Source organism: Nannobrachium achirus, assembly GCF_963921795.1.
Source record: "Nannobrachium achirus genome assembly, chromosome: 8".
In the NCBI taxonomy this organism is placed as follows: Eukaryota; Metazoa; Chordata; class Actinopteri; order Myctophiformes; family Myctophidae; genus Nannobrachium; species Nannobrachium achirus.
The window spans coordinates 45362064-45388820 of NC_137817.1; the positions used below are offsets into that span (position 1 = coordinate 45362064).

The window sequence follows — 26757 nt, forward strand, 5'->3', positions numbered from 1 at the left end:
ATTTGAGTACTTTTTCCACCACTTGTGACTGCACACCACCACTCTTACTCCAGTACCTGGCTTAAAGTCCTGCTCGCAATTTGGTGTTAGGGGAGTTTCTCACCTGAACTGAGTCAGTGAGTCCCTAGACATGAAAAATCACAGAGGTGCTCGTCCGCCATAGTGCCATGAATGGCGCAATGGCCAAATCAAATATGGCTGCCATCGGCTATGATGAAAATCCAACATTTCTGTTTCTGGGTGTATAGTACCTCTATTTGGACTAATTGGGGTGTGGGGAATTCATTTCTGATATTGTTTTTACCATTTTGGGTGATTTGGACCTTGAAAAGGTCATGGTCAAGGTCATTTTGCTATTCCAAAGACCGTGGCCATAACTTGGCCATTGTTAGGAGTAAAAACAGGTGCAATAGGTCTAAATCAACTAATGCTGACATGTATAATTCATCGTTTTGACCATTAAGGATCATCTTGTCTTTGAAATATCAATGTCAATGCCATTTTTCAAAAACGATTTTGTTCATTACTTGCACTTTTATAGTATTTTTTCATAAGTTTGTTTTGTTTATAACAAAATACATACTAGTGAGAAATACAACAAGTAAACATCCCCATTTAACTTTAAAGGGGGGGGGGGGGGTTAAGTGGGTGTTTAAATGAGAAAATAAGACCATTTACGAATAAAAGTGACAAATAAAATCACACAACAAAATCACACACAAAATGAAATAACAATTTCCCTCAAAGTGCACCATAATGTGATTGTAAGTTAATATGATGTGTTTTTACAGGATGGATTTGTCATTGTTCCATGGCAAAATATGATGCACAGAACTCCATCAGCAAGGCAGCCATATCGTCGAGTGTTACGCTTCAGACATGGAAGGAGTGTACTTAAGTCAAAGTGCTCCTTCCATCCATCAGAGCTTGACATTGCCTTTTTGAGGCACTTGTCCTTTGGACAAGTATATTTCCCATTAACTTGTCCGGGCACAAAAGTCACTTGTCTGGATAAAAATGTTATACATTGAAATAGAATTATTAACAAAAGGACTGCTAATGACCCCCCTTGCTCCCTCCACTCCATAGTATGGGCAGTCCATAGTCTGCATACAGCACAAAGCTGCTAGGAGCGGCACAGAAAAAGTGAAACCAAGAGCCACTTGTCCTCATTTTTAATGCACGGACAACAGAACATGCCCTGTTCCATGTTCCATTGGTTCTAGTCTTTCCTCAGGTTCCTTGGCTGTTGCAAGCAGGTGGCAAGAAATGCACTAGAAAAGTGCCTTGTTGGTCTCAGCAGGTGTACTTCTCTGCTACCAATGCTGTGTCTTGTTTTGTCAAGGTCTTTGCCTCTCCAAAGTTTGTTAGATATTGTACTCGGTCAGACGGTCTTAGCTATTGGTGCTCCAAGATGAGAGACTGCTTGATGCAGTGGAAGCATGTGCCGATTCTCACCAGTGCCATACTGCTGCCAGATCTCCTTCATCCCCAGCTTGGAAATATGGGGTGTAGTATAGCAGTTATGCGAAGGAAACAACAACTCTCTGGGGTCTGCTCATAGTTCCGGCATCCCATTATTCCGACCATTAGGTTAGTGAAGGTTAGGGATAGGCTTACAGTAGTAATAATGGAGTCAGTACATGCACCAGGTGTCAGCTTCCTCAATCCTATTCAAAATGTCTGGGATCTCTTCTCCATCAGCCGCCTATGTCATCATCACCAGAGACAACAGAGCTGACAATGGTAAATGGACTGCATTTACAGTATCGCTTTTCTCCAAAGCACTTTACTATGTATTTCACATTCACCCATTAACACACACATTCACACATACATTCACACCATGAAACCATGCAAGGTGCTCATCGGGAGCAGTTAGGGGTTCAGTGTCTTGCTCAAGGAACCTTCCACACATAACCAGGAGGAGCCGGGAATTGACCCTGGAACCTTCAGATTCCAAGGCAGCCGTTCTACCTACTGAGCCACTGTCGCCCAAAAATGTGGGTAGCATTGCCACAGGCTTGATTGGACACCATATTCCGAACACACAGCTGGTGTTCTCCTCAGACACCCAGAGTTTGTAAAGTTGCTGAGGGATGGGTGTGTCTGTCGACTCTGTTAGCTCTGATGATAAGGGGCTGGTGGTGAAGAGATCCCAAAGATTGAACTAGATTGACCCACACATGTACCACCACCCAAGCTGGTGGTACATGTGGAGTCAACTGGCCCCATTATAACTAAACCTATCCATAACCCTAATCTATTGGACGGAATAATGGGACGCCAGGATTATGAGTGGACCCCAGAGAGTTGTCATAGTCTCCTCCTTCGCATTAATGCTATACTACACCGCATACTTCCAAGCACTGGGGATGAAGAGGATCTGGCAGTAGTATGGCACTAGGGGTGCAGTGGCACACGCTTCCACAGCATCAAGCAGTCTCTCATCTTGGAGCACCACTAGCCAGGACAGTGATCAAGGCACATATGCCTTGGAGACTGGAGACGACTGCATGGGCCAGGTGGGGACTAAACATGCAGTTATGGCTTAGCTACAATATCTAACAAACTTTGGAGAGGCAAAGACCTTGACAGAACAAGACACAGCATTGGTAGCAGAGAAGTACAACTGCTGAGACCAACAAGGCACCTTTCTAGTGCATGTCTTGCCACCTGCTTGCAACAGCCAAAGAACCTGAGGAAAGACTAGAACCAATGGAACATGGATGGATGCAAGGAACACTTCGATACTCGACGATATGGCTGACTTGCTGATGGAGTTCGGTGCATCATATTTTGCCATGGAACAATGGCAAATCCATCCTGTAAAAACACATCATACTAACTTGGATGCACACAATCACAATACTGGTGCACTTTGAGAGAAATTGTTATTTAATTTTGTGTGTGCTTTTGTTGTGTGATTTTATTTGTCACTTTTATTCGTAAATGGTCTGTCTTATTTGCTCATTTAAACACCCATCTAAAACCCCCCTTTAAAGTTACATGAGGATGTTTACTTGTTGTATTTCTCACTGGTATGTATTTTGCTATAAACAAAACAAACTTGTGAAAAAAGTAATGAACAAAATCGTTTTTGAAAAATGGCATTGACATTGATATTTCAAAGACAAGATGATCCTTAATGGTCAAAACAATGTCATAAATGAATTTACATGTCAGAATTAGTTGATTTAGACCTATTGCACCTGTTTTTTGCGGATGACTTGGTCCTGATGGCACCATCGGTCCAAGACCTTCAGCTCTCACTGGATCGGTTCGCAGCCGAGTGTACAGCGGCCGGAATGAGGATCAGCATCTCTAAGTCTGAGGCCATGGTTCTCAGCAGGGAACCGATGGATTGTGCAGTCCAAGTAGGGAATGAGACATTACCCCAGGTGAAGGAGTTTAAGTATCTCGGGGTCTTGTTCACAAGTGAGAGAAAGGGGAAGACGGAGAAGGAGATCAGCCGGAGAATCGGAGCAGCAGGAGCGGTTTTGCAGTCGCTGAATCGCACTGTTGTGAAGAAAAAAGAGTTGAGCCGTAAGGCAAAGCTCTCTGTCTTTCGAGCAATCTTCGTTCCCACTCTCACCTATGGTCATGATGTGTGGGTCATGACCGAAAGTATAAGGTCTCGGGTACAAGCGGCCGAAATGAGTTTTCTCAGAAGGGTGGCGGGTATCTCCCTTAGAGATAGGGTGAGAAGTTCAATCACCCGAGAGAGACTTGGAGTAGAACCGCTGCTCCTTCACTTGGAAAGGAGTCAGCTTAGGTGGTTCGGGCATCTAGTACGGATGCCCCCCGAGCGCCTTCCTAGGAAGGTCCTCGATGCACGTCCCACTGGGAGGAGACCCCGTGGCAGACCTAAGACCAGATGGAAGGATTATATCTCCAGACTGGCCTGGGAACGCCTCGGTATACTCCCAGAGGGAGTGGAGGAAGTTGCGCAGGATAAGGAAATCTGGAAGTCTCAGTTGGAACTGTTACCCCCGCGACCCGATTCCGGATAAGCGGTTGAAGATGGATGGCACCTGTTTTTACTCCTAACAATGGCCAAGTTATGGCCACGGTCTTCGGAATAGCAAAATGACCTTGAACATGACCTTTTCGAGGTTCAAATCACCCAAAATGGTCAAAACAATGCCAGAAATGAATTCCCCACACCCCAATTAGTACAAATAGAGGTATTACATGTGCATATACACCCAGAAACAGAAAAATTGGATTTTCATCATAGCTGTTGGCAGTCATATTTGATTTTGCCATTGCGCCATTCATGGCACTATGGCGAATGAGCACCTCGGTGATTTTTCATGTCTAGGGACCCACTGACTCAGTTCAGGTGAGAAACTCCCCTAACACCAAATTGCGAGCAGGACTTTAAGCCAGGTACTGGACTATCTGGCAGTCTGGCGCAGCAGGAGCGGCGGGCGCTGCGATTGGACGAGCGGCCAGCTCACGTGATCGGGTGCAACAGGCTGGGAAACCCAGTACTTCTGTAGCTGTCACATGATGCCCGTCCATTCCCTGCTTTTACAAATCACCACAGTGTCAAACCATGGCACAACCATGGCCACTTCTTCTAATGGCCCTTTATATCTCCTCTTTTAGATGATCCTAACTGACTTCCACTGAAGGATCTACCTTCAGTTTGATTTTTATATTTTTTATTTATTTTTTAATTCGCTACACAGTAAAGGAAGGAGGGTTGTTGTATCTTCTCCAACTTGCTATCGAGGTAAGCTTGTTTTTAATTCTCGGGTATCAATATACAAACAGGGTCGATGTCATGTCTGATTCGTGACGAAAATGCCCTGTAAAACGTTGACAACCACTTAAATCTGGCGTCCGTATTTGTTTGGCCGTGTTTGATTTTTTCGCTATTATTTTAATGTTCTTTTATGCACTTACTTTGCTTTATTTGCCTTTTTCTGTAAAGGACTTGTGCTTTATTATTGATAGCTGTAAAGCACTTTGAGCTGCACTTCATGTCATTAAAGGTGCTATACAAATTAAGTTTATTATTATTATTACCCTTATTATTATAGTTGTTATTGTAAAAAAAAAAGTCAACTTATTCACATTTGTCACATTTGTACTGATGCGAGCTTGTAGATTTTAGATTTTTTTTCTCTATTTGTCTGACGACAAAGTATAGGGCTTACAGTTGTTATATCCTGGCTAGTAGTGGACTATAGTGGACTATGATGCTTATTGCGACCGTAGGTCGCATTTAGTATGAAAACCTGCAGATTGTGTGTGGGTCACGCGTGAATCAAGACAACGTTCCGGTTCCAAGAGCGGAACGCTTGTTTTCGGTGGAGATGATGGAGGCGCGCCATCTCAGGCGACCTTGATCCACGTGAGACACCGCAGAGTGAGCGGTAATGAGTGAGTTGCCGTGTCGAGTGTTGTGAAGGTCGAATGAACCAACTTAGCGCTGTCCTAGTTATGTCACGATAAGGACAGAATAGTAAATCTTCGTCCCCACGACTTTCGGTACCTCCGCGCGGTCCAGGTGAACACAGCGGAGCGCGCCCTACCTCCGGTTCAGCCAATCACAAGCTTTAGCAGGCGGAACTGGAACCGGAACAGTGTTTTGATACGCATGTGCGTCACGCCTCATGTCACGCTCCATATATGGCCAAGATCCCTGATGTCATCAATATTAAGCCCGTATATGGAAATATTGTGTCAGTCTCATCATGATAACCAGTGTGGTTGTCGCGGCGTGAGTCACACTTGCAAATGAATTCCATGTCCTTTTATGCCCATATATGGAGATCCCTGATGTCATCAATATTAAGTCCATATCTGGGAATGCCCATATATGGATTATGGACATATTGTGTCAGTCTCTGTTGTTTCAGCGCGTCCTATTGAAAACCTGCAGATCATGTGCGTGCGTGCGTCAGTCATGCTTCATGTCACTCTCCATATATGGCCAAGATCCCTGATGTCATCAATATTAAGCCCATATCTTGGAATGCCCATATATGGACATATTGTGTCAGTCTCTGTTGTTTCAGCGTGACTTCGCCCTCGTCCTTAGGGCATGGGCGTCTTATTGGTTTATAGATTTTTGCCCATTTTATTTGCTTTTCTGTTTTGACTGTAATCTTTCTTTCTTTCTTTGCTTGCTTGCCTTTTGGAAATACACGTTGATGTGCTGCTTGTGCTTTCGCAGGTTTGTAGCCATCATGTTTTCTTCTAGATGAGCAATTTATTAAACTTCTTTAACCAGGCATTCTGGATGAGTCCACGGCCTTCATTTCACTGCCGCCTACTATTTAATATAAATACTTTATATTGTGCAAATAGACTCTTGTTTGTTTTGTCTCATGGTTTAAAAACTACAGCTTAGCAGCAGCAGGTGACATCATCTGACAACCATCTGTTTGTTTTTAGTTTTGTGTATTGTCTGAAGATCTCTTTTGGTTTCGTGGCTTTCACATGGATTAAAGCTCCCAGTCCCTGTGACTGATTTGGATTCTAGCCAGCATGTCTTGTATGAAAGCATAGCGTGCACCGAAAATAGCAGATCTAATGTTGTGAGCTTGTAGATCATTAAGATTAAAGAGTGTTTGAAGAGGGCAAACTAGCAATATAATGCAAGTTTAGAAGCGTCTACCACAAACATGAACAGAAATGTCATAAAAGCAACCTGTCATTTCTTCAACTGATTTTGCAGCATGTAGAACGGCAGCAACGTGAGGTTTGGAATGATAATACCTAAACATCATCATTACATTTTCACACATGAGATTCTATTTTTGCTTTATTCCATGATTTCAGCTGCATCATCCCCACCACCAGTCATCATGTCGGCAGAACGGACTCCTCTCCTCCACTACCGTCTCTCCACCAGTGTCAACGAGTCGGCCGACCATCGGCACACTGCTTCCCGGGAGGCCCTGGAGCCGCGGCCGGCCACCGACGTGACCATGAGCCCCGGCAGGAGAGGCGGCGGCGGCGGCGGGACGCAGCACAGCAGACAGCAGCAGCAGAAGCTGTCCACGTTCTTCGGGGTGGTGATCCCCACGCTGCTGTCCATGTTCAGCGTGGTGGTCTTCCTGAGGATTGGTGAGTGTTGGTACAAGTGCCTTGTATTATTACTAGTGTGTTTGCCCAACAGGGCAACACATTATAGTACTAGTGTTACTTTATTTCTTTCTAGATACACTTCCTATTTAGGCCTGAACACATTATGACGCAATATTTTATGCTTTAAATATAAAAAAATAGCAGATATACAAGCTCACAGCTGCGAGCTTGTAGATCTGCTATTTTTGAGAAATCGTGAAAATTAGAATTTTGACCCGATTCTATAAGTGTCTTTTGAATCCTTCTAAGATCTTTGGAAAAAACCTATGTTTCTATGTCAGCAATCTGGCCAGCCATCGTCAAAGAAAAGGTCCTTTTCACTTAACTGGAGCTCAGTTAGTCTGTTCTTGAGAGACTACTATGTCAGTGGTGCTCAAACCTTTTCATGTGAAGGACCCCCAAAATGATATTTATTTGGCCACGGACCCCCATTTCAAAATATCTAGTTTCAGGGACCACCCAGAAGCAAAATTTGAGTTACAAACGTTCGCTTTGAAAATACATTCAAAGATTTGCACACATTTTCACGACTTTTTCAAAAATAGCAGATCTACAAGCTCGCAGCGCGGCACTCGGTGCCGCGCTGTGAGCTTGTATATCTGCTATTTTTCACTGGTTAAAGCATTCAATAATTCTAGGTCCTAAATGGGTTAAGGCAATGAGGAAGCAGCATTCTCGGTGACATCATCCGATGGGGAAACGCTTGAAAGACGCAGAGTGACGTCATCAACGGTTGATGAGTCCTTGAGGGGGTTCCAGGGGGCACCCCTGCAAAATTAGTTAATAATAACTGTTGTTTACAACCTATTTCATATCAAGTTCCATTATTTATTCAGCATTTGAGCCACAGACCACCATTTGCTGAGATATAGCCTCTCAAAAATTTAAATATTTTGTTGTCGTTGGATACGATTTTGTCCACCACTTGGTTTCTCGGTCGTGCTAAAATATAAAGATCTGTAAGGGTCCATTTGGTTACCAACTCTCCATCATTTAGCTGGGGACCAGCTTGAACCCCCTCAAGGACCGCTGGTGGTCCCCGGACCACTGTTTGAGAACCACTGTTCGATACCAGTATGTACCGGGCGGAGACCTTGAGGGGATTCCGGGAGGCCCCCTGCAAAATGAGTTAATGTGGCTTCAAAATCTGTTTAACCACCACCACTTTGAAAACTGCTGATTTAGATCTGCTATTTTCAAGAGAATGAAACCCTTTTAACAACACAATTCTCATGGGGTCCCTTCTGGCACGCAATCTTTTCAGATAGGGGTCTGCGGCCAAATAAATATTACGTGGGGGTCCTTGTCATGAAAAGGTTTGAGAACCACTGTTCTACACACCGTAAATTCCTCAGTATTAATTTGACCACTTGAACCCCAGCGTTGCAGCGTTGGTTGCGAGTCACAACCAACTTCTGAATGAGTTGTGCAAAGAGATAAGGTGAAGAGGTAAAAAATGTGCCCTGGGGGACCCTGCTGAAATAAGTATATAGGGTTTAATTGGTTGAAGCTGCAATCTGTCACTTTTATGTCCTACCTGGGATTCAAACCCAGGTCTGCCACATGAGAGATGACTTTTGTACCGCTCAGACAAGAGGCAGTTCCCGTTCCACCAGGGGATATATCGCTCCTAAGAGCTTCAGGCAGGACTACTTGAATATGGAGACCACCTCCAACCACCGCAGAAGATGTACTAGCTATTATATAGTATATACTCTTACACACCGTTTCCCAAACAGTGGTTCACGACTCTGGTAAAAATCCCATTTAAAGATATATGTATTTCAAAAGTGTTTTTAAAAAATATATATATTCCATGAATATAATCTATTAGTAAAAGTGAAGCAGGAACTCTCTCTGTAATAATCACAACCTTTTAACTACAGACCAATTTCCAAACTACCTTTTATCGCTAAACTTTTAGAAAAGGTGGTATGTGAACAATTGCTTTTAACGGTTGAAAATAATAACATTTTTGATAAGTTCCAATCTGGATTCCGGCCAAAGCACAGTACTGAAACGGCACTCCTCAGGGTCTCAAACGATATCTTGATGCGGGCAGACTCTGGGGAGTGCTCAGTTCTGTTGCTCCTGGACCTAAGTGCCGCGTTTGACACAATAGACCACTCCATTCTCATTAATAGGCTGGAGAAATGGGTGGGTTTGCGGGGGTCTGTGTTAGAATGGTTCACCTCATACCTCTCAAACAGGAGTGTTGCTGTGGCCATAAATGACCATGTTTCCACCGCTGCTCCGTTAAAATACGGCGTGCCCCAAGGGTCTATTCTTGGCCCTATTTTATTTTCCTTATACATGCTTCCCCTTGGTGTTTTAATCAGTCGTTTTAACCATATATCTTATCATTGTTATGCCGATGACACGCAGTTGTATTTTGCTTTTAAATCCTCAGACCACAGTAAATTATCTATTTTAAAAGAATGTTTAGCTTCTATTAAGGACTGGATGTCACACAATTTTCTCCAGTTGAATCCAGATAAGACCGAGGTCCTTATCATAGGACCTGAGGGCATCCATGAAAACATAAAACAGTCAATGGGCCCATCAACAGCGCACTTTACAAAGGTGTCAAAGAACTTAGGAGTTCTTTTTGACAACCATATGAGTTTCGAGCCTCACATTAAAAAGGTGATTCAAACATGTTTCTTTCAGTTAAGAAACATTGCAAAAATCAAGACCCTACTGACACCTCAAGACCTCGAAAAACGTATTCATGCGTTCATTTCCAGTAGACTGGATTACTGTAATTCTTTGTTTTCTACCCTGAGTCGCTCCTCGATACACCGCCTCCAATTAGTTCAGAATGCGGCGGCTAGACTTCTAACCAACACCTATAGAAGGTCACATATTACACCGGTGCTTGCTGCCCTGCATTGGCTACCTATAGAGAGCAGAATTATGTTTAAAATTTCATTAATAACTTATAAAGCACTACATGGGCTGGCCCCAAATTATTTAACGGAACTCTTGTCCCCTAAAGCAAATAGGCGGTTGCTTAGGTCCTCGAACAAAGGCCTACTTGAGGTTCCTAAAAAACTAAACTAAAAACAAAAGGGGATCGAGCATTTGCAGTGGTAGCCCCAACTCTTTGGAACAGCCTACCACTCTCTATAAAAACTGCAGAGTCAGTAGATGCCTTTAAAGGCCTGCTAAAAACCCATTTGTTTAGGAAACATTATGGTGTGTAAAAGCTTACTGTATTGTTTATTAATTTGTATTGTTTATATTGTTTTGCTTATTCATTTCCATTCCATTGTTCATATTGTTCTGTTTTTGCTTTGTGATGTTTTTATTTCATGTTATGTATTGTACAGCACCTTGTGACATATGTTTTGAAAGGCGCTTTATAAATAAATTTACCTTACCTTACCTTACCTCTCTGACTGGTACTAAAGATAGATCGTTATTTCACTGAGGGGAAGCTTCACCCAAGAACCATGGTTGATTTGTGGAAGAACAGTAGCTTCCCTTAATTTTTTTTGGAGAGGTTTTGGTAGTTGTGAGCGTGAGACCAGTTTACACTATGATGCTAATTGTGGCGTCATAGTGTGAAACAACAGGTTTTCTAAGCTCAACCCTCACTAATGTGAAAAGACACAAAAATGCATTAAACAGGTACAGAACTTTTGTACAGAAGATTCCAGCCCAATATATTAGTCGATATATTGGCCATTTGATGACTGACATCGCTATTGGAAATTATGAGCTACTGTGTCCCGATTCTTTACGACTTTGAATCTGACGTCCCTATTTTGGTCATTATACAGTAAGAAAATCTTTTGAAAGGTTTTCAGAAAAAGAAATAGCAGATCCAAATGTTTTTCCAAATTGATTAGAATTGCTTTCACAATAAATTTGTAAAAGCATCAGTAATCGGTGCGCTAGGATGATGCATTGAGTACAAAGGACCCCAAGGGGAACAATCCATAGGGTTTCTTGGGTTTAAAATCCTCTTTGCAGACCTTGTATTGAACTATACCTTCCTATGCTTTTTTTTCTCAAAAATCCTAATAAAGTATTCAATCAATTAATCAGGACTCTCCAAAATCATGATTGGCATCGGATGGAAAAATCCGTCTTGCTAAAATATTTTAATACTAGGACCTTGCCCGGGGTGTGCACAGTATATGAGGGATTGAATGTAGTCTCAAAAGTAATGTTGGAGAACCCATACGAATCAGTGATGTCAGTCATCTCCAAATTTGGGCATTTTGTCAGCATGCAGATGTTACCATGGCGGTGACATGACGCTATACAGTACACTATATCAGTGAAGTCAGAAATGTGGGCACTGTTTCACCCTTTTACGCCCATATATTTTATGTTCCGTGTCCCATGCCCAATTGCCCATATACAGTATGGTGTTCCGTGTCTAGGCCAGTATATGACGTCAGTACTATGGTGTCAGAGTACTGTAGACAGACGGCGGACAGACAGACAGACAGAGGACAGGACCTTTAGGTGGTACAGGTATTTATGTGAGTGAGACAGAAAACAAAGGGTATTAATGTAGCACAGTCAAAGGGAACAAGACAACTTCTATTGAGGGAGCAGGAATCTGATTTATTTCACAGCCTTGATATGAAAAATCCATGCATTTTTTGTTGTTGTCGATATCTAGGGCTGTCACAATTATGACATAATCGTCTAATCGTGATTATTTGACATTATCGCAATTATTTTGTCATAATCGTGAATGTTGAAAAATGTCCAAAATAGTGGAAATAGCAGATCTACAAGCTCACAACGCGTCGCGATGCGACGCGTTGTGAGCTTGTAGATCGGCTATTTCCACTATCAAAGTAATTTTTTAAGTAGTAGGTTGTCAAATATGTCAGTAATTTCTTTGTATATTTAGGTTGTGTGTCATATCTACCATGTACAACTTCAAAGCCTAAAAGACAAACAGAAATGTAATCATCAACGACAAAAACACAATTAAATCGTTAATCGCCAATTATTTGAGTGACAATTAATCGTCCTGTAAAATGTCATATCGTGACAGCCCTAGCCTTGATATGAAAAATCCATGCATTTTGTGTTGTTGTCGATATCGCTGTAAGCAGTTTACAATCCAGGCCATGACCAGCAGTGCTCCCCGGAATAAAGGCTCCCTCTTGCCCTCGTAGCTCCAGTAATCGGGTTCACATGACGCTCCACTCGAGGCCGCATATCTAGGAGGCCGTTGATTACTCAAAGAATCCATACATACTGTAGTCGCCTTTCACATGCAACATGGTGCAAAGTGTGAAGCCATTTAATTTCTCCTTCTCTTTCATGCTTTCCCCCTGTCAGATTACGCTGTGTGTACTGTAGTGGTAAGTTTTGTGAATGTGTGTGATTGTGTGTGTGTGTGTGTGTGTGTGTGTTTGTGTGCGCCTGTGCGTGTCTGTGTGTCTGTCAGTGTGTTTCTTTCACCCTCCTCCCCCCCATCCCTCCCAATGTCTCGTGAGAGGTCAGCTGCTGTGGTGTGGCGCACGCACGTACGCGCGCGCACACACACACACACACACACACACACACACACACACACACACACACACACACACACACACACACACACTACAACTGCAGGGAAGTGTTTTTAAACATCCAGGGACCGTTTGTAGACCGTTCAGGAACTACATTTTGAAAATAAAAGTGTTTATTGGGGATGTGAAACTAATATAAAAACTTTAAAGTGGCTGTGTGTGTAAATTACATTTACTGACCATTATGCCATGTATGGTTAAATTGGTCACAGGCAGCTATCAGATTTTCAATGTTCGATTACAGTATGTAAAAAAAAAAAGCAAGATAAAAACAGTTTTTGCACAGTTTGTATCCATGTTAGTTACGATTAAAGGCACTTTCACTGTCAATGTGCTGCAAAAACAGGTTAATTTCCCTGTAAATCCTCACAAATGTACTGTAAGGGTTTAGAATTGGATCAACATTCTTCCATGGCCAGGCTTCATAACATGTGTTGCCTGCTGGTAGTTATGTTGCTAGCATGTGACAAGCAGTGTTGGGCCCAAGATCTGTTACATTATCTGCACACTGTGTTTATATGGTATGTTACAACTTATCATTGTAAATCACGTTTAAGATGACTGCAATGTACTTAAGAACTGTGTATGTTGGATAAATGTCAATCCAGACTTGATATAAAGTTAAGTGCACATACTTTGCTGGTACTCTAACTCTCTAAGCTAGACTAAAGTACTAAAAAGTAAAAAATCACTCCTATAGTGAAGTGAGCTGTTCTATTTAGCTATTTATTGTTTTAATGTCATTAGCGTCCCAAAAAGCTTGGCCAATGTGACCCTGGGCACACAACGAACTTTGAGCGCTGTGTGCCAAGATGTAGGCCACGCTTCAGAGCCTGCACCAAGCCAGATGTTGGAGCTTAGCACTTATGCAAATAATTCAAGAAATGCAAGTAAAATTATTTTAAAGGGTTACAAAAATGCAGACACACACACACACACACACACACACACACACACACACACACACTGCTGAATGCTGTGATGGTTGACGTGTTGCATGTGAACAATTAGACCTCATCAGCTGCATGCTGACCTCCACTAAAATTGTGGTTTGATTCTGCATAATGTTGTACTGCTCTACTTGTGTGTTTTGTTTCTCATACATACTGGGGTCACATTTTGCGTCATATTTGGGGTCCCAATATCGTTTGTCACTTATTTTTATCGAAGAAGCGAAGATCACTGATTGTTATTGTTATGTAGGCTGATACGTATCTGTTAGATCACTGTTTCCCAAACAGTGGGTTGGGACCCATATATGGGTTCGTGGACCAATTGTTATGGGGTCGTGACTCGTGAACGAATACCTTTGCTTCCTACGTTTTGTTCTTAATTATTATTTCGTTTTTCATGAATACAAAATAAATTTCAAAGTATTTTGTAAGTAATTTCACGAATAAATATGAATAAAATTCTATAAATTAGAAAACAGTGTTTAAGAAGTAGTGAAAATAGCAGATCTACAAGCTCATAACGCGGCACAAAGCGACGGGTTGTGAGCTTGTAGGGCTGCTGTTTTCACTAGTTTGGGTCCTGGGCAAACATCAAATGTCTCTTTTTGGGTTTTGAGCTAATAAGTTTGGGAACCACTGTGCTAGATTATTCCATAATGGAGTACCCTATCCCTGTCATCTGGTAGAATGGCATTTTAATAGCAGTTGTAATTATTTGGTTTGTCATAATATACGTAATACCCGACCTGTCTCAGATCTAATGTGCATTGGGTCAGTTCTCTGTAATATCTCAGAACCAGTGGGATCTCAGAACAAATATTCCAGTTCCATTAGAGTTCGGATCTGTCATAAAAATAATTATTAATGGCGGAACCATTCATATCTCGGGATGAATTTCCGGGGTCCATTGGGTCCCTTTAGCAGGAGACTCAGGTTTGAACCCCTGGTGGTCTTCTTCTAATTACAGCCTTGCACATCGTTCTCTTTTTTAGATGTTCCCTTCTGTTTGATGTTTGTGTATGATGGTTTTGTTGTCGATATGAAGGAACTGCACGCCGTGTGTTACTACAGGACTATATAAAATAGGCTGCAGTTCTATAGCCCCTTTGTACAAAGCATTACATTCACCACCACACACCAACAGCGAAGCCACTAGAATCCTCATATGTGTGTTGTATCTTACAACTGAGAGGGCCTGCCTGTTTATCAGTGCAGGAGACAAGGCTTGTACTACATTGTTTTTTAAAATAAAATGGGATTTCTTTTTCCCCCTTTTTTTCTTTTTGCTAATTTGATAGATAAAACTTAACACTCAGACAGGGGCCTGTCCTGGATTACAAAATAAGCTCACCAATGTTAGATATTCAGTAAAAATGTGGTTCATTGTGTTTGTAAACACCAAAAAATGGAAGGGGGTGAGTGCTCCAGGTAAAAGCTCCAAGTAAAAAGAAGTAAGAAAAACATTGCTACCACTTGACTAGAAGTAGTCTCTGGAGACGATAACACAGCTGATTTGTGAGTTGTGGAGAAAATATTTCTCTGCTTTATTTAACTCTGTTGACTTAATATTGAGTGACCCCTACAAAGTGAGTAATATTAACAATGCATTGGGAATTACAACCGATAAGGTCTATATCAAGCTGTAGCGCAGACATCTGATAATAAAAACAATTTGGGAGCCCAAAGGTTGCAGCTCTTCTTGCCATTTTGTCTTAGAGGTTTTATGACTCATGGTATGTTGCCCGACTCTGTTAGCTCCTACTTAGTTGTCCGTTACTCTTGTGGTCTGGCTGTCATCAAGTACAAAGCCGGCAAGGTTGGGAGCCAGGATAATTATAGCCCAAATTATCCACAGTAGCCAGTGTGGCATTTATCTATCCTCCTGGAAAGCATTCAGTCGGATTGTTCCTGTGATTATACTCGTACCACAGACAACCGGCTTGGCTTCACAGCTAAGCATGGTACGGATTTGTGTACTTATGCCTTGAAAGAAGCCGCTGAAATAAAACTCCTTTTCTACAAGGCTCTATTGATGCCTCTAACTAGGCTTTTGGCAGAGCGACTCAACACTAACTGTACTGTAGTTTTTTTCTGAAATTGAGCCAGAGTGCTGTGTCTGAGGACCCTGGCATAATGCTATGCCAACCAGAGAATGCAGGTCAAACGGGGCAACGAGAGTTCTCACTCCCTTTGGCATGGGTAATGGAGTATGCCTGGGGGAGGTGGGATCTCAAACCCTCCGTCCACCCGTCCTCTTTAACGTGTACACGAATGATTTATCAGACCAACTGAGAGGCTACAAAACTGGTTGTATGATTGTCAACTCATTAATAGACCGTTGCATACTGTATAGGCTGACAATCTGGCGGTTTCCCCCCCCCCTACCAAGCAGTGCTGAGTTTAAAAAATCACACCCGTGTGTGTGTGTGTGTGTGTGTGTGTGTGTGTGTGTGTGTGTGTGTGTGTGTGTGTGTGTGTGTGTGTGTGTGTGTGTGTGTGTGTGTGTGTGTGTGTGTGTGTGTGTGTGTGTGTGTGTGTGTGTGTGTGTGTGTGTGTGGATCATGTGTACCGATTTTTGTGACATTTGAAGAAAATATGTAGGAAAAGGAGCAAAAAGTGTGTTTTGGAGAAAATTCAAGATGGCGGAAAATCTATCATGGCGCAAATGGGCGTGGCCTATATGGGGAGATGCGTCATGACCCAAGGAATCCAGGGAAAAAATATTTTTAATTTTCCGACCTACGGTTCAAGAGTTACAGGACAAAACGTAAAGTGGGGTGTTATAGCGCCACCATGAGGCCAAATGACACAATTATTTTTTATTTAATCCTTGAAATCATTATGAACCTCCTCTCCAAGTCTTGAAACTGTAGCCCCTGTGGTTTGCGAGAGACAAATAATTGAATGTGAGTTTTTGCGATTCCCATTCTAAGTCAATGGGGAAAATTAATTCACTAATAAATTAATATCAATTAAACTATAGAACCTTTCTCTTAGAAAAGTAATAGCCCACGATTCCCGAGTAAGCCGGTCGATTTGACATATGGCGCGAGTGTTTGGTGGCAAAACTGTGGGACTAGTGGCGTGCCGAAGTTTAGGAAGTTCAGGCTACATACACACAGACACACACACAGACAGACAGACAGACACACACACACACACACACACACACACACAGACCCACACAGCCACGTATAGGGAGCCTGTGTTTCACACAGCTCCAAAAAGCTACTGATTATGCCTTGATTAAGGGTACAATATACGTGAAGTGCTAGATAATGCTAAAAGGAGTTGTTATATAGAACAAAAGTGGATATTGGATAAGGACCTCAACTTTCTGCTTTTATCAGGGTTAGTGCTATGTTTTGTTTTATTATTATTTTTATATATCTTTTTATTAAAGAGACAAGTGTATAGAACATTCCCCACTTCCAATCCTTCCTCCTGCCCAAGGAGAAACATTACAAATACATACTATCAGAACAAATCAAAAATAAATCATTAATAACATAGAAATAAGGACAAATTAACAACATCTGCAAATACATACGATATCAAATAGAAGTGCTATGCGTTTGTAATAAATCAAAATATCTGGACATTCTGGTGCTTTTGGTGAGATCTGTGGAAAAAAAAGAAGTAATTATAATGAGAAACAAATGAATTATTGGTGATGCTAACTCATTATTATTTTGAGATGCAATGAAGTTGAACTGAAGTGAACCGCAGTCCCGTAGTAACACAGTACGTCTTCTATTCACCACCGCCTACATGCTGTTCCAGTAAAAGTTCCACACTTCCTTTTCCACCCAATACAATGTACAGTCATGACACTGCCAGTGTCAGGGCCAAAGTTCCTGCTTGAGCCAGTTGGTGAATGACTTTGTGTGCAAAGCATGGTTTTACTGTGATCGCCTTCTATCTGTCTCTGTGTGGCCCTCTCTGCAGTGGTGGATAAAGTAAAAGTCGGAATTCATCGGAATGTTTGAAAATAGCAGATCTACAAGCTATAGATCGGCTATTTTCAAATAGCTTATGTATAAAATAGGCCTAAAGTGGTGGTTTTATAATATTATAATTTCTGCCAAGTAACTAGTAACTAAAGTTTTCAAATAATTGTAGTGGTGTAAAAGTACAATATTTGGATCCGAGATGTAGTGGAGTAGAAGTAAAGGTATTGGAAATTGGATGGAAACACTCAAGTAAAGTACAAATACCTCAAAATTGTAAATGTAAAGTTGCTTTACACCACTGTGCCTCTGTCTCTTTCTCTGGTTGTACGTCTCTCCCTGTTTCTCTCTGCCCTGCACTCTTTTTTACCGTATTTAATAACGGTACAGCAGAGCTCCACACCACTGTATGTCATCTAACTTTGTGTGTGTGTGTGCGTGTGTGTGTGTGCGCGCGTGTACGTGTGTGTGTAGGTTTCATGGTGGGGAACTGTGGGCTGTACCAGGCGGTAGCCATGTTCTTGGTGGCCTACTTCATCATCAGCATGACGGTCCTGTCTGTCTGCGCCATCTCCACCAACGGAGCCCTGGACGCCGGTGGAGCCTACTGTATCCTCTTCTTCTCACATATGCACTAGGGATAGGACCATATGAAAATGTCATGTCACGATTATTGTGGCCAAAATATCCCCAACATACATTATCCTTGGGCGGAACGTTTGCCCAAAAAAATAGCTGATCTACAAGCTCACAAAGTTGCGACGCGTTGTGAGCTTGTAGATTGGCTATTTTTTGGCAAAGAGATTTGGTAGAGAATGAAAAAAAAGACAAGTACGTTGTTTACAGGTCCGTTTTACCAGTTATAGAGGGTTTAAGTTGTACCAGATATGCAGCTCGGCAAATAAAAGGTGAATTGATCCCAGTGCATGGACGGAGGACAATAGACCATATTCACACAGCGGCCATCTTGCCATTAAAGGAGTAGTTCACCCCCAAAATGACTTTTTTTCTATTGATTACTCACGCCATGGAGACTTGAGTTCAATAATATCTTTTTCTATTTGTCGCATTCCTAAGACAAAAATTGTATTATAGTAAATTTACCCCCATTGAGTCCGGATGGGGACCCGAATTTGGGTCCCCCCGAATTTGGGTCCCCATCCGGAATCAATGGCGGTACATTTATTGTAATCACAAGTTTGTCTTAGAAATGTGACAAAAACCCCCAAAAATATTATTGAACTCAAGTCTCCATGGCGTGAGTAATCGATAGAAAAAAAGTCATATTGGGGGTGAACTACTCCTTTAAGACAATGAATTGCCACCCTAGTTGCCACCTTATATACTGTAGGTACAGTTTTCAATGCAAATTTCAAACATGGCCGCCAGGTGAATATGGTCAATTTCATCTCCATGATACGATTTTCATGAGTGTTTTTTTATCACGATAAACGATAATAGCGATTATCTTCCCATCCCTAATATGCACACACACACACACGCGTCTCACTGACCTTTATATACACACATCACAGTATTTCTTTCTTTCTTTGTGTATTATTACGTGTCAAATGTAATGAGGCACATGGCTTATCTGTTTAGCAAAGCACCAGTCTTTGAGATAGCAGTGGTTTGACTCATAGGAAACATCCGGGCACTGACCATAATAATTAATGTCAACCATTCAATCTTTATTACATTTCTGTGGCAGTACGGTACATTACCCACGTCTGACATTTTATGGCCTTTTTAAACATTTACTGTGTCACATTTACTGTTTTATCTCATTGCAGTGGATTGAGATACTTGTTACATAATGCGTTGTGAATGAATCGTCATTCCTCTCACCTTGTATCACACCAAAGCGAGTCTCCTGCACATTACGCCAGCAGCTAGCCGCCACACACAGGGGTCGACACTAGCGGCTGCCCGACTGCCCCTGGCAAGTAAATACAATGCTCTGGGCAGGTGGGGTTTGCTTTTCAAGTGCCTCTGAGACCTTTAGTGTCAACCACCTCTGTCGTGCACACTCTTCCACACACACGCATGTGTGTGCACACAGCTTGCACGCCAAACAAAAACGCACAAACGAATAAATTCAGCTGTTATCAGCTTTAATCCCTGCCTAGATATGATCAGTAGAGCTCTGGGCCCAGAGTTTGGCGGCAGCATTGGCATCATGTTCTTCCTGGCCAACGTGTGTGGCAGCGCCCTCTTTGTCCTGGGTCTGGTAGAGGCCATGCTCGCCACCTTCGGAATTCCACCTGGTAAGACGACCACCAACAATACCACACTGCCAGTGTATACCAGTATCACAATGTTTAGTTTTGTTTTAGAGCTATATGCTGTTAGCTTGTTCTTAAAGGACGACTTCATCACTTCATATAATTGGTCCTTGCTAATGTTCAAGATAAAATAGTACAATTTAGGAGGGCTGTGGGCAGTTCAGAAACCTGTCTACCAGTGACATTGTCGTTAGGCAGATAAAAAAAATATATATATTACTTTTATTATTGCGTGAACCATGGTTTCCATTATAGCATGGTAACTTTTAAGGAATTAAAGCCTGCAGTTTTTATTAGCTTGGATTCCCCATTGATGATGTCACTGGTAGACAGGTTTCTGAACTGCCCACAGCCCTCCGAGACCGAGTAGGATTTTTTTGTACTATTTTATCATGAACATTAGTGAGGACCAATTATATGAAGATAGTTTGAAAAGTGGTAAATTTGTCCTTTAACACGGCGGGTGCCCACGAGGTGTCTACACGACAATCTCTTTGATGTCCCAGGAGGCCCACGACGCGTTGACGTGTTTACTGTATATACAGTATTAACTTTAAATCTCACCGTTACGTTGGGGCTGCGCCTGGATGTAGCCCATTAGCCGCTAGTGGCTTCGAGTCGACGCTGAGAGCATCGCGCGGCCGTTTTTCTCCGTATACTCCAATGCATTTCCCCATCTTTAACGCCCTTTATCTCTGATGTTTGTTTTATGGCTAAAACTGTGGCCGCGTGCGGCAAAATGTCCAAATTTTGATCGGCAATGAACAGCTATGATCAACACTGGCCCATACAGTAAGTTACACAATAACATCCTGCCTGCGCTCATGTGAGCAAGTGACGTCATGACGCATGCATTGACGCAACAGGGCCTTGTATTCTTCTATGGAGGTCAATAGAGTGGCTTTGGGCACTTAGCTGGGGCTCTGGCGCCACCTTTTGGGCAGTGGTGTGCATGAAAACAAGGCCATAATGACAGGTCATCAATTAGATGACCTGTCATTATGGCCTTGTTTTCATCTTAGAAAAGAGGCTGATGTTTTTATGTTGGTTATTTCTAAAATTTCTTTATGGGAGCCCAATGACTGATATTTTGGGTCCGATCCCGAATAATCGATTAAGTCTGATTAATTTGATCAACTGTTGCACCCCGCTAATAATGTTGCCTCCTACTCCTCCTCCGCTAGATGGTCCGGCCCATGGTCTCCACGTGCTTCCGACAGGCTACTGGTGGTCCCTGCTCTATGCCACCGGAGTGGGCCTGGTGTGCCTCGTGGTGTGCATGGTGGGCGCCGACATCTACGCCAAGGCCTCCTTCCTCATCTTCCTGGTGGTCATGTTCGTCCTGGGCACCGTTTTCATCAGCTTCTTCGCGGTGCGCCCGCGCACCATCACCCTACCCTCCCCGGAAACACTACCACCCAATGGCACCATGATCCCAGCCACTGCCAACTTTACTGGCTTCAAGCTGGACACGCTTTTGGGGAACCTCGGACGTGAGTCACTGCAGCGTTTTATTTTTTAAAATCTTTATTCACACAATAAAAACAAGTTAACATTATTAAAAGACAGACAGAAATTAGTGCAGGTGATAAAGGAAACCCATATAGGGCGTTATACAAGGTTCTCAGTCACCTAAAATAATAAACATTTATTAAGTTAAACGTAGTAATGAAACTAACATAAGACATGGCAAACAACAAGTACCATCTGTGCAGTTGAATGTGTGAGCATGTGAGTCTGTGTGTGAGTGTGCATGTGTGTGTATGGACGTGTGTGTGTATGTATGTGTATGCAGAAGTAAGGCTATTATATCGTAGAAGCAAGTGGAGAGGCTTGATTCATCAGGCTGACCCTCAATCTATGTTTTAAAATGACTGAGTGAAGATAAGGAGTGGGCATTAAGTATGTGTGTATTCCAGAGTGAAGAACCTCTGTCTTTAATGGAGAACTGGCTATGAGTGGTATGACTGAAGGGAGGATAAAGCTGTCGGATTGTAGAGTATTATAATCATGAACCTTTTCTTTGAAAGTTGTAGGAAGCATATTTGAAAGGCTGGTTCCTTGAACTAACCAGAACTTGGAACTAAGATGGGGCTGGGCAGGGGAGAAGGGGCAAAGACATTGGTGGGTAGGCCTGTCACAATTATTACATAATGGTCTAATCGTAATTATTTGACATAATCTCAATTATGTTGAAAAATATTTTCAAACATTTTCAAAAAATAGTGGAAATAGCAGATCTGTGACAGCCCTTTATCTACATACAGGGTCACTAAATTCATACTCCAGGTGGCATCAATGCTCGGCGAGTTTCATGGCAACGGAGAGACTTTGCCATCTTTAACATATTTTTTTTGAAATTAGGTCTAGTTAAGTGGTAATGACATCTTACGTGTTGTCAGAGCATTTTTGTAATACAATTGTACCAGATGACACACACCAGCTCTGGTGTTCTATGACAGAGAACACTGTTTCTCTGTATTCAGGCAGTGAACACTTTATTGCACTTTATTGCCAGATACAGTATGAGGTTCATGCAACATTGGGTAACATTGGACTGTAATTAAACTCATTGGAATTACCGTCAGCATTTTATTGACAAAGGCATAACAATATAATACAACCTTGGCTGATCTTTTGGATTTATATACCCAACCACATGATTATTTTCCGGTCCTAAAGACCAGCCAAGGATTATTGATAACAATAAAAAACAAACGTATTTTACAGTCTCTTTACAGTCTTAACTTCTATTCACTGTCACAGCTGAATGTGTAGGATAACGTATCTTACTTACTTATGGTTTGAACAGCCTATTGTTGCTAGGAGACGTGAAATCCCTTAACTCTTATACTGCTTTGAACGTTCCCGTTCGCCCCATTTTTGACGGCCCGATAATGCCAATTGTACGTTCTTTGGCTCGTTCTTTTGTACCTTGGTTTGATGTCTGTAACCTGTTGAGGTGTCGCGCGGGTGTCTACCGTTGAAACAGCTCCCATAAAAGTACTCTTAAAATCCAACTGGACGTTAACATCAATGGAGTCACAACACTGTTCCATGTGTTTTTCTCTGGATCTATTGCTCTGTAGCGACTCATCAGCCTTGAACAGCCTTGACAAGCAAGCGTCGAGCTGAGACCATTTTCACATTAATTCTTGCATGAGGCTGCCCCCTACTGCTGGTAGAGCCACGGCACACTCTTTAAGAGAACATTTCAACAAAAAAAAGAATACACCTTTGTCTATATCATCGCAAAGGTAAGGTGCTTTTGCTGGCACAAAACCCAATAATAAATAACAACATCTGGCAGAATAAGAGTTAATATCCGGTCCGTTGTTTTACACCTCTAGGAAAGGGTATGTTAAAAGATTATCAAAAACAGCCTGAGCGGTAATAATTAATAAAACAACTTGGAAGCTTATTTATAAGCTAGCTAGGTAACTCACAGCGGTTTGTCAGATACGCTGTGCTGGTTTCTTTCCAGAGTTAGGGTTACAAACTTGAGTTACATCCATGCAATGTTTTCTCGTTATACTGTAGTAACTAAAGTGTCAAATTATTGTAGTGGAGTAAAAGTACAATATTTGCCTCTGAGATGTAGTGGAGTAGAAGTAAAAGCACCTCAAATTTGTTACAGTACTTTTAGTAAATGTAATTAATTACTTTCCACCACTGATTGTGGATGAGGCTGACCTGAAACCTGTTTGTTCTCTGTTCCTACAGCCGCCTACACCGTTGACTACACCACAGACAAGATGATGACCTTTGCCACGGTGTTTGCCGTCATGTTTAACGGCTGCACTGGCATCATGGCCGGCTCCAACATGTCAGGTAGGTTGAGGTGTGATGGTTGGTTGGGGATGTGGGCATTTGATGTGTTATCTTGTGTTTTCCCTGCCTAAAATGTAAATTGTAGTAATACACTGTACTGTAAAAAAAAAAACAGAAAATCTAATCTAGAAAGATGTTGGTTGAAATAGTTTAACCCATTTAGGCATAGAATTATTGAATGCTTTAACCAGTGAAAAATAGCAGATATACAAGCTTGTAGATCTGCTATTTTTGAAGAAGTCGTGAAAATGTGTGCAAAGCGAACGTTTGTAACTCAAATTTTGCTTCTGGGTGGTCCCTGGAACTAGATATTTTGAAATGGGGGTCCGTGGCCAAATAAATATCGTTTTGGGGGTCCTTCACATGAAAAAAGTTTGAGATCCACTGACATAGTAGTCTCTCAAGAACAGACTGAGCTCCAGTTAAGTGAAAAGGACCTTTTCTTTGACGATGGCCGGCCAGATTGCTGACATAGAAACCTAGGTTTTTTCCAAAAATCTTAGAAGGATTCAAAAGACACTTATAGAATCGGGTCAAAATTCAAATTTTTCACGATTTTTCAAAAATAGCAGATATACAAGCTTGCAGCGCGGCACTCGGTGCCGCGCTGTGAGCTTGTATTATCTGCTATTCTTTTTATATTTAAAGCATAAAATATTGCGTCATGATGTGTTCAGGCCTAAATGGGTTAATTTAGTGTGGTTGAGTCACACTTGCAAATATCTCTATTGTCAGTCCTTGTCCGTATTCGAGCGGTGCTAACCATTCCGTCCTTGTCCCTTTTATGCCCATATTATGGAGACTCATGATTTCATTGGAATGCCCATATACTGTCTGTATATAGACATACTGTGTCAAGTCTCATGTGGTCGATGATGTCTGACATCTATGATGTCAGTCATCTCCATATTTGATGACGTACAAGGCAACCACACTTATAAAGAGAGCAAATACCTTTAAAAACCTTTGAAAAAAATCGTAACTTGTGAAAAACGCTTTACATACAAACAGAGCAATGACCTTAAACAACTGCTATTTGTGCACAACCTGGCTATTTGTGCACAACCTTTCCTATGTGGATATATAGGCCAACTATTCCTGACAGTAAATGCACAATTCTTATGGTTTTGTACATTAGATTTGCCTCAGTTGCAATGTACAGCTCTGAGAAGACATCATCTCTATTCCCTTCAATTGTACATATATTATTTTGTTTTGATTGTATGGTTTCCACTTTTGGAACGTACGTTTTTCATGCCAATAAAGCCCTTTGAATTGAATTGAATTGAATTGAATTGAAAATGGAATATGATGTGGATTTGTAGTGGAGGTTTGGGGAGGCAAAGCGCTAATGTTGTTAACTATCTTCATTGTGTGTGTGTGTGTGTGTGTGCTGCAGGGGACCTAAAGAACCCCAGCTACTCCATCCCACGTGGCACCATCACTGCTGTCATCTTCACCTTCATCATCTACAACCTGCTCAGCCTGCTGGTGGCCTGCTCCTGTGACCGGTGTGTAAAACACACACACACACACACACACACACACACACACACACACACACACACACACACACACACACACACACACACACACACACACACACACACACACACACACACACACAGATGTGCGGCAGAGCCATCCTGCTTGGTGAAAGTAAACTTCTGCGATAAGAAGTAGAACCGAAGTGTGCGACTGGTCGATCTGGCAGCTCGTCACCACCACCTACCTAGCCACGTGGCATGCACACACTACAGCATTTTCAATCACGGTTGAGTGTCCATCTAAACGCAGGATAAAAACTGAGAACGCAACAGGACTTTCCCGTTTTCCCTAGAGAGAGAAGTACTCAGGTGATATGATCCACTTTCTTGCTATTCAGAAGAGAAAGTGAGCGTGTCCACGCAGTTCGTGCCGGGTAGTATTCAGCTGCCATGTTTCTCGGTCTCTCTGTCTCTGTCTGTCACTAGTTCAGTGTCTGTGTGTGCAGTATTGATGTGGCTTTAAAGCAAGTGTTGCCAGGTTGCTAAACTGACGTGAGGGGCCAATAAACGGGCCGCAGGAGATCAATACGGTCATAATTTATCCTGTAGTGCTGTTCTGCCTGCCTCTGTGTTTGACGCACACGCACAGTCGCACACGCGCACAGAGGTCTAGGAGAAAGGGTCAAGGAGGATGAGGATTCTAACTGGAGTGTGAAAGGCGGGATCTGATCGAGAGCCGAAGACGAGCAGAGACCGAAGAGATAAATTACGGGCTGCAGATGAAAGATTTGACTCCTGTGCTCCTTTCCTTTAATCCTTTCTTTCTTGTCTTACTCTCTCTCTCTCTCTCTCTCTCTCTCTCTCTCTCTCTCTCTCTCTCTCTCTCTCTCTCTCTCTCTCTCTATACCTATTTCTCTAACTCTGTCACTCCACCCTCCTCCTAAAGTATCGCCCCAGTGGTGTAAAGTAACTAAGTACATTTACTTAAGCACAATTTTTAGGTATTTGTACTTTAATTGAGTATTTCCAATTTCCAATACTTCATGCAGCATCTACTCCACTACATCTTAAATCGAAGTATTGTTGCGACCGTCAGGTCGCACTTACTATCAAAACCTCCACAAACTGTGAGTCAGTCAGTCAGTCAGTCAGTCAGTCAGTCCGTCCGTCCGTCAGTCACACCTCACACGTCACACTATTGCCCTGCTCATATCTCCGCAACCGTTGCCCCGATCCATGCCAAATTTTGCACACACACTCCTTGCCTGCCAAACTACAACCTCCAAGGACCCCCAGAGCTCCAGGGACCCCCAGGTCCCTGGGGGACCCCCAGATGTAAAAAATGACCAAATGTGCAAAAATGACCAAATGACCACCCCAACGGGGCTGCTCACGGGGAATTCCCGGGGACCACCGACTCCTGGTGCTCCATAACGGATGCCAAAGTGGTGGCGCCCCCAGTGGAGGACCCCCTCCACTGCAGCTCACATAAAATGCCGTAACTCGGGCTAGGAGCGTCCGGGAGAGCCGGGGCCGGTACCTATTCGTCCGCCAAGGCAACGCGGAGACCCCACCCCTCATTTCTCACATGGCCC

The 26757-nt window shown here is 42.4% G+C and overlaps 1 protein-coding gene across 1 annotated transcript in view; it reads left to right on the forward strand.

Annotated features, from left to right (window-relative positions):
* Window positions 1-4624: 4624 nt before the first annotated feature.
* Window positions 4625-26757, forward strand: part of LOC308290467 (solute carrier family 12 member 9) — a gene marked incomplete at its 3' end in the record, with an annotated part of 69145 nt that continues 47012 nt past the window's right edge. Inside the window, exons 1-7 of the mRNA XM_080732314.1 lie at window positions 4625-4741; window positions 6799-7086; window positions 18034-18168; window positions 19689-19826; window positions 21029-21337; window positions 23568-23675; window positions 25075-25186. Coding sequence (XP_080588440.1) covers window positions 6825-7086; window positions 18034-18168; window positions 19689-19826; window positions 21029-21337; window positions 23568-23675; window positions 25075-25186 — 1064 coding nt within the window. The 5' untranslated portion in view covers window positions 4625-4741; window positions 6799-6824. The remainder of the gene's footprint in view (window positions 4742-6798; window positions 7087-18033; window positions 18169-19688; window positions 19827-21028; window positions 21338-23567; window positions 23676-25074; window positions 25187-26757) is intronic.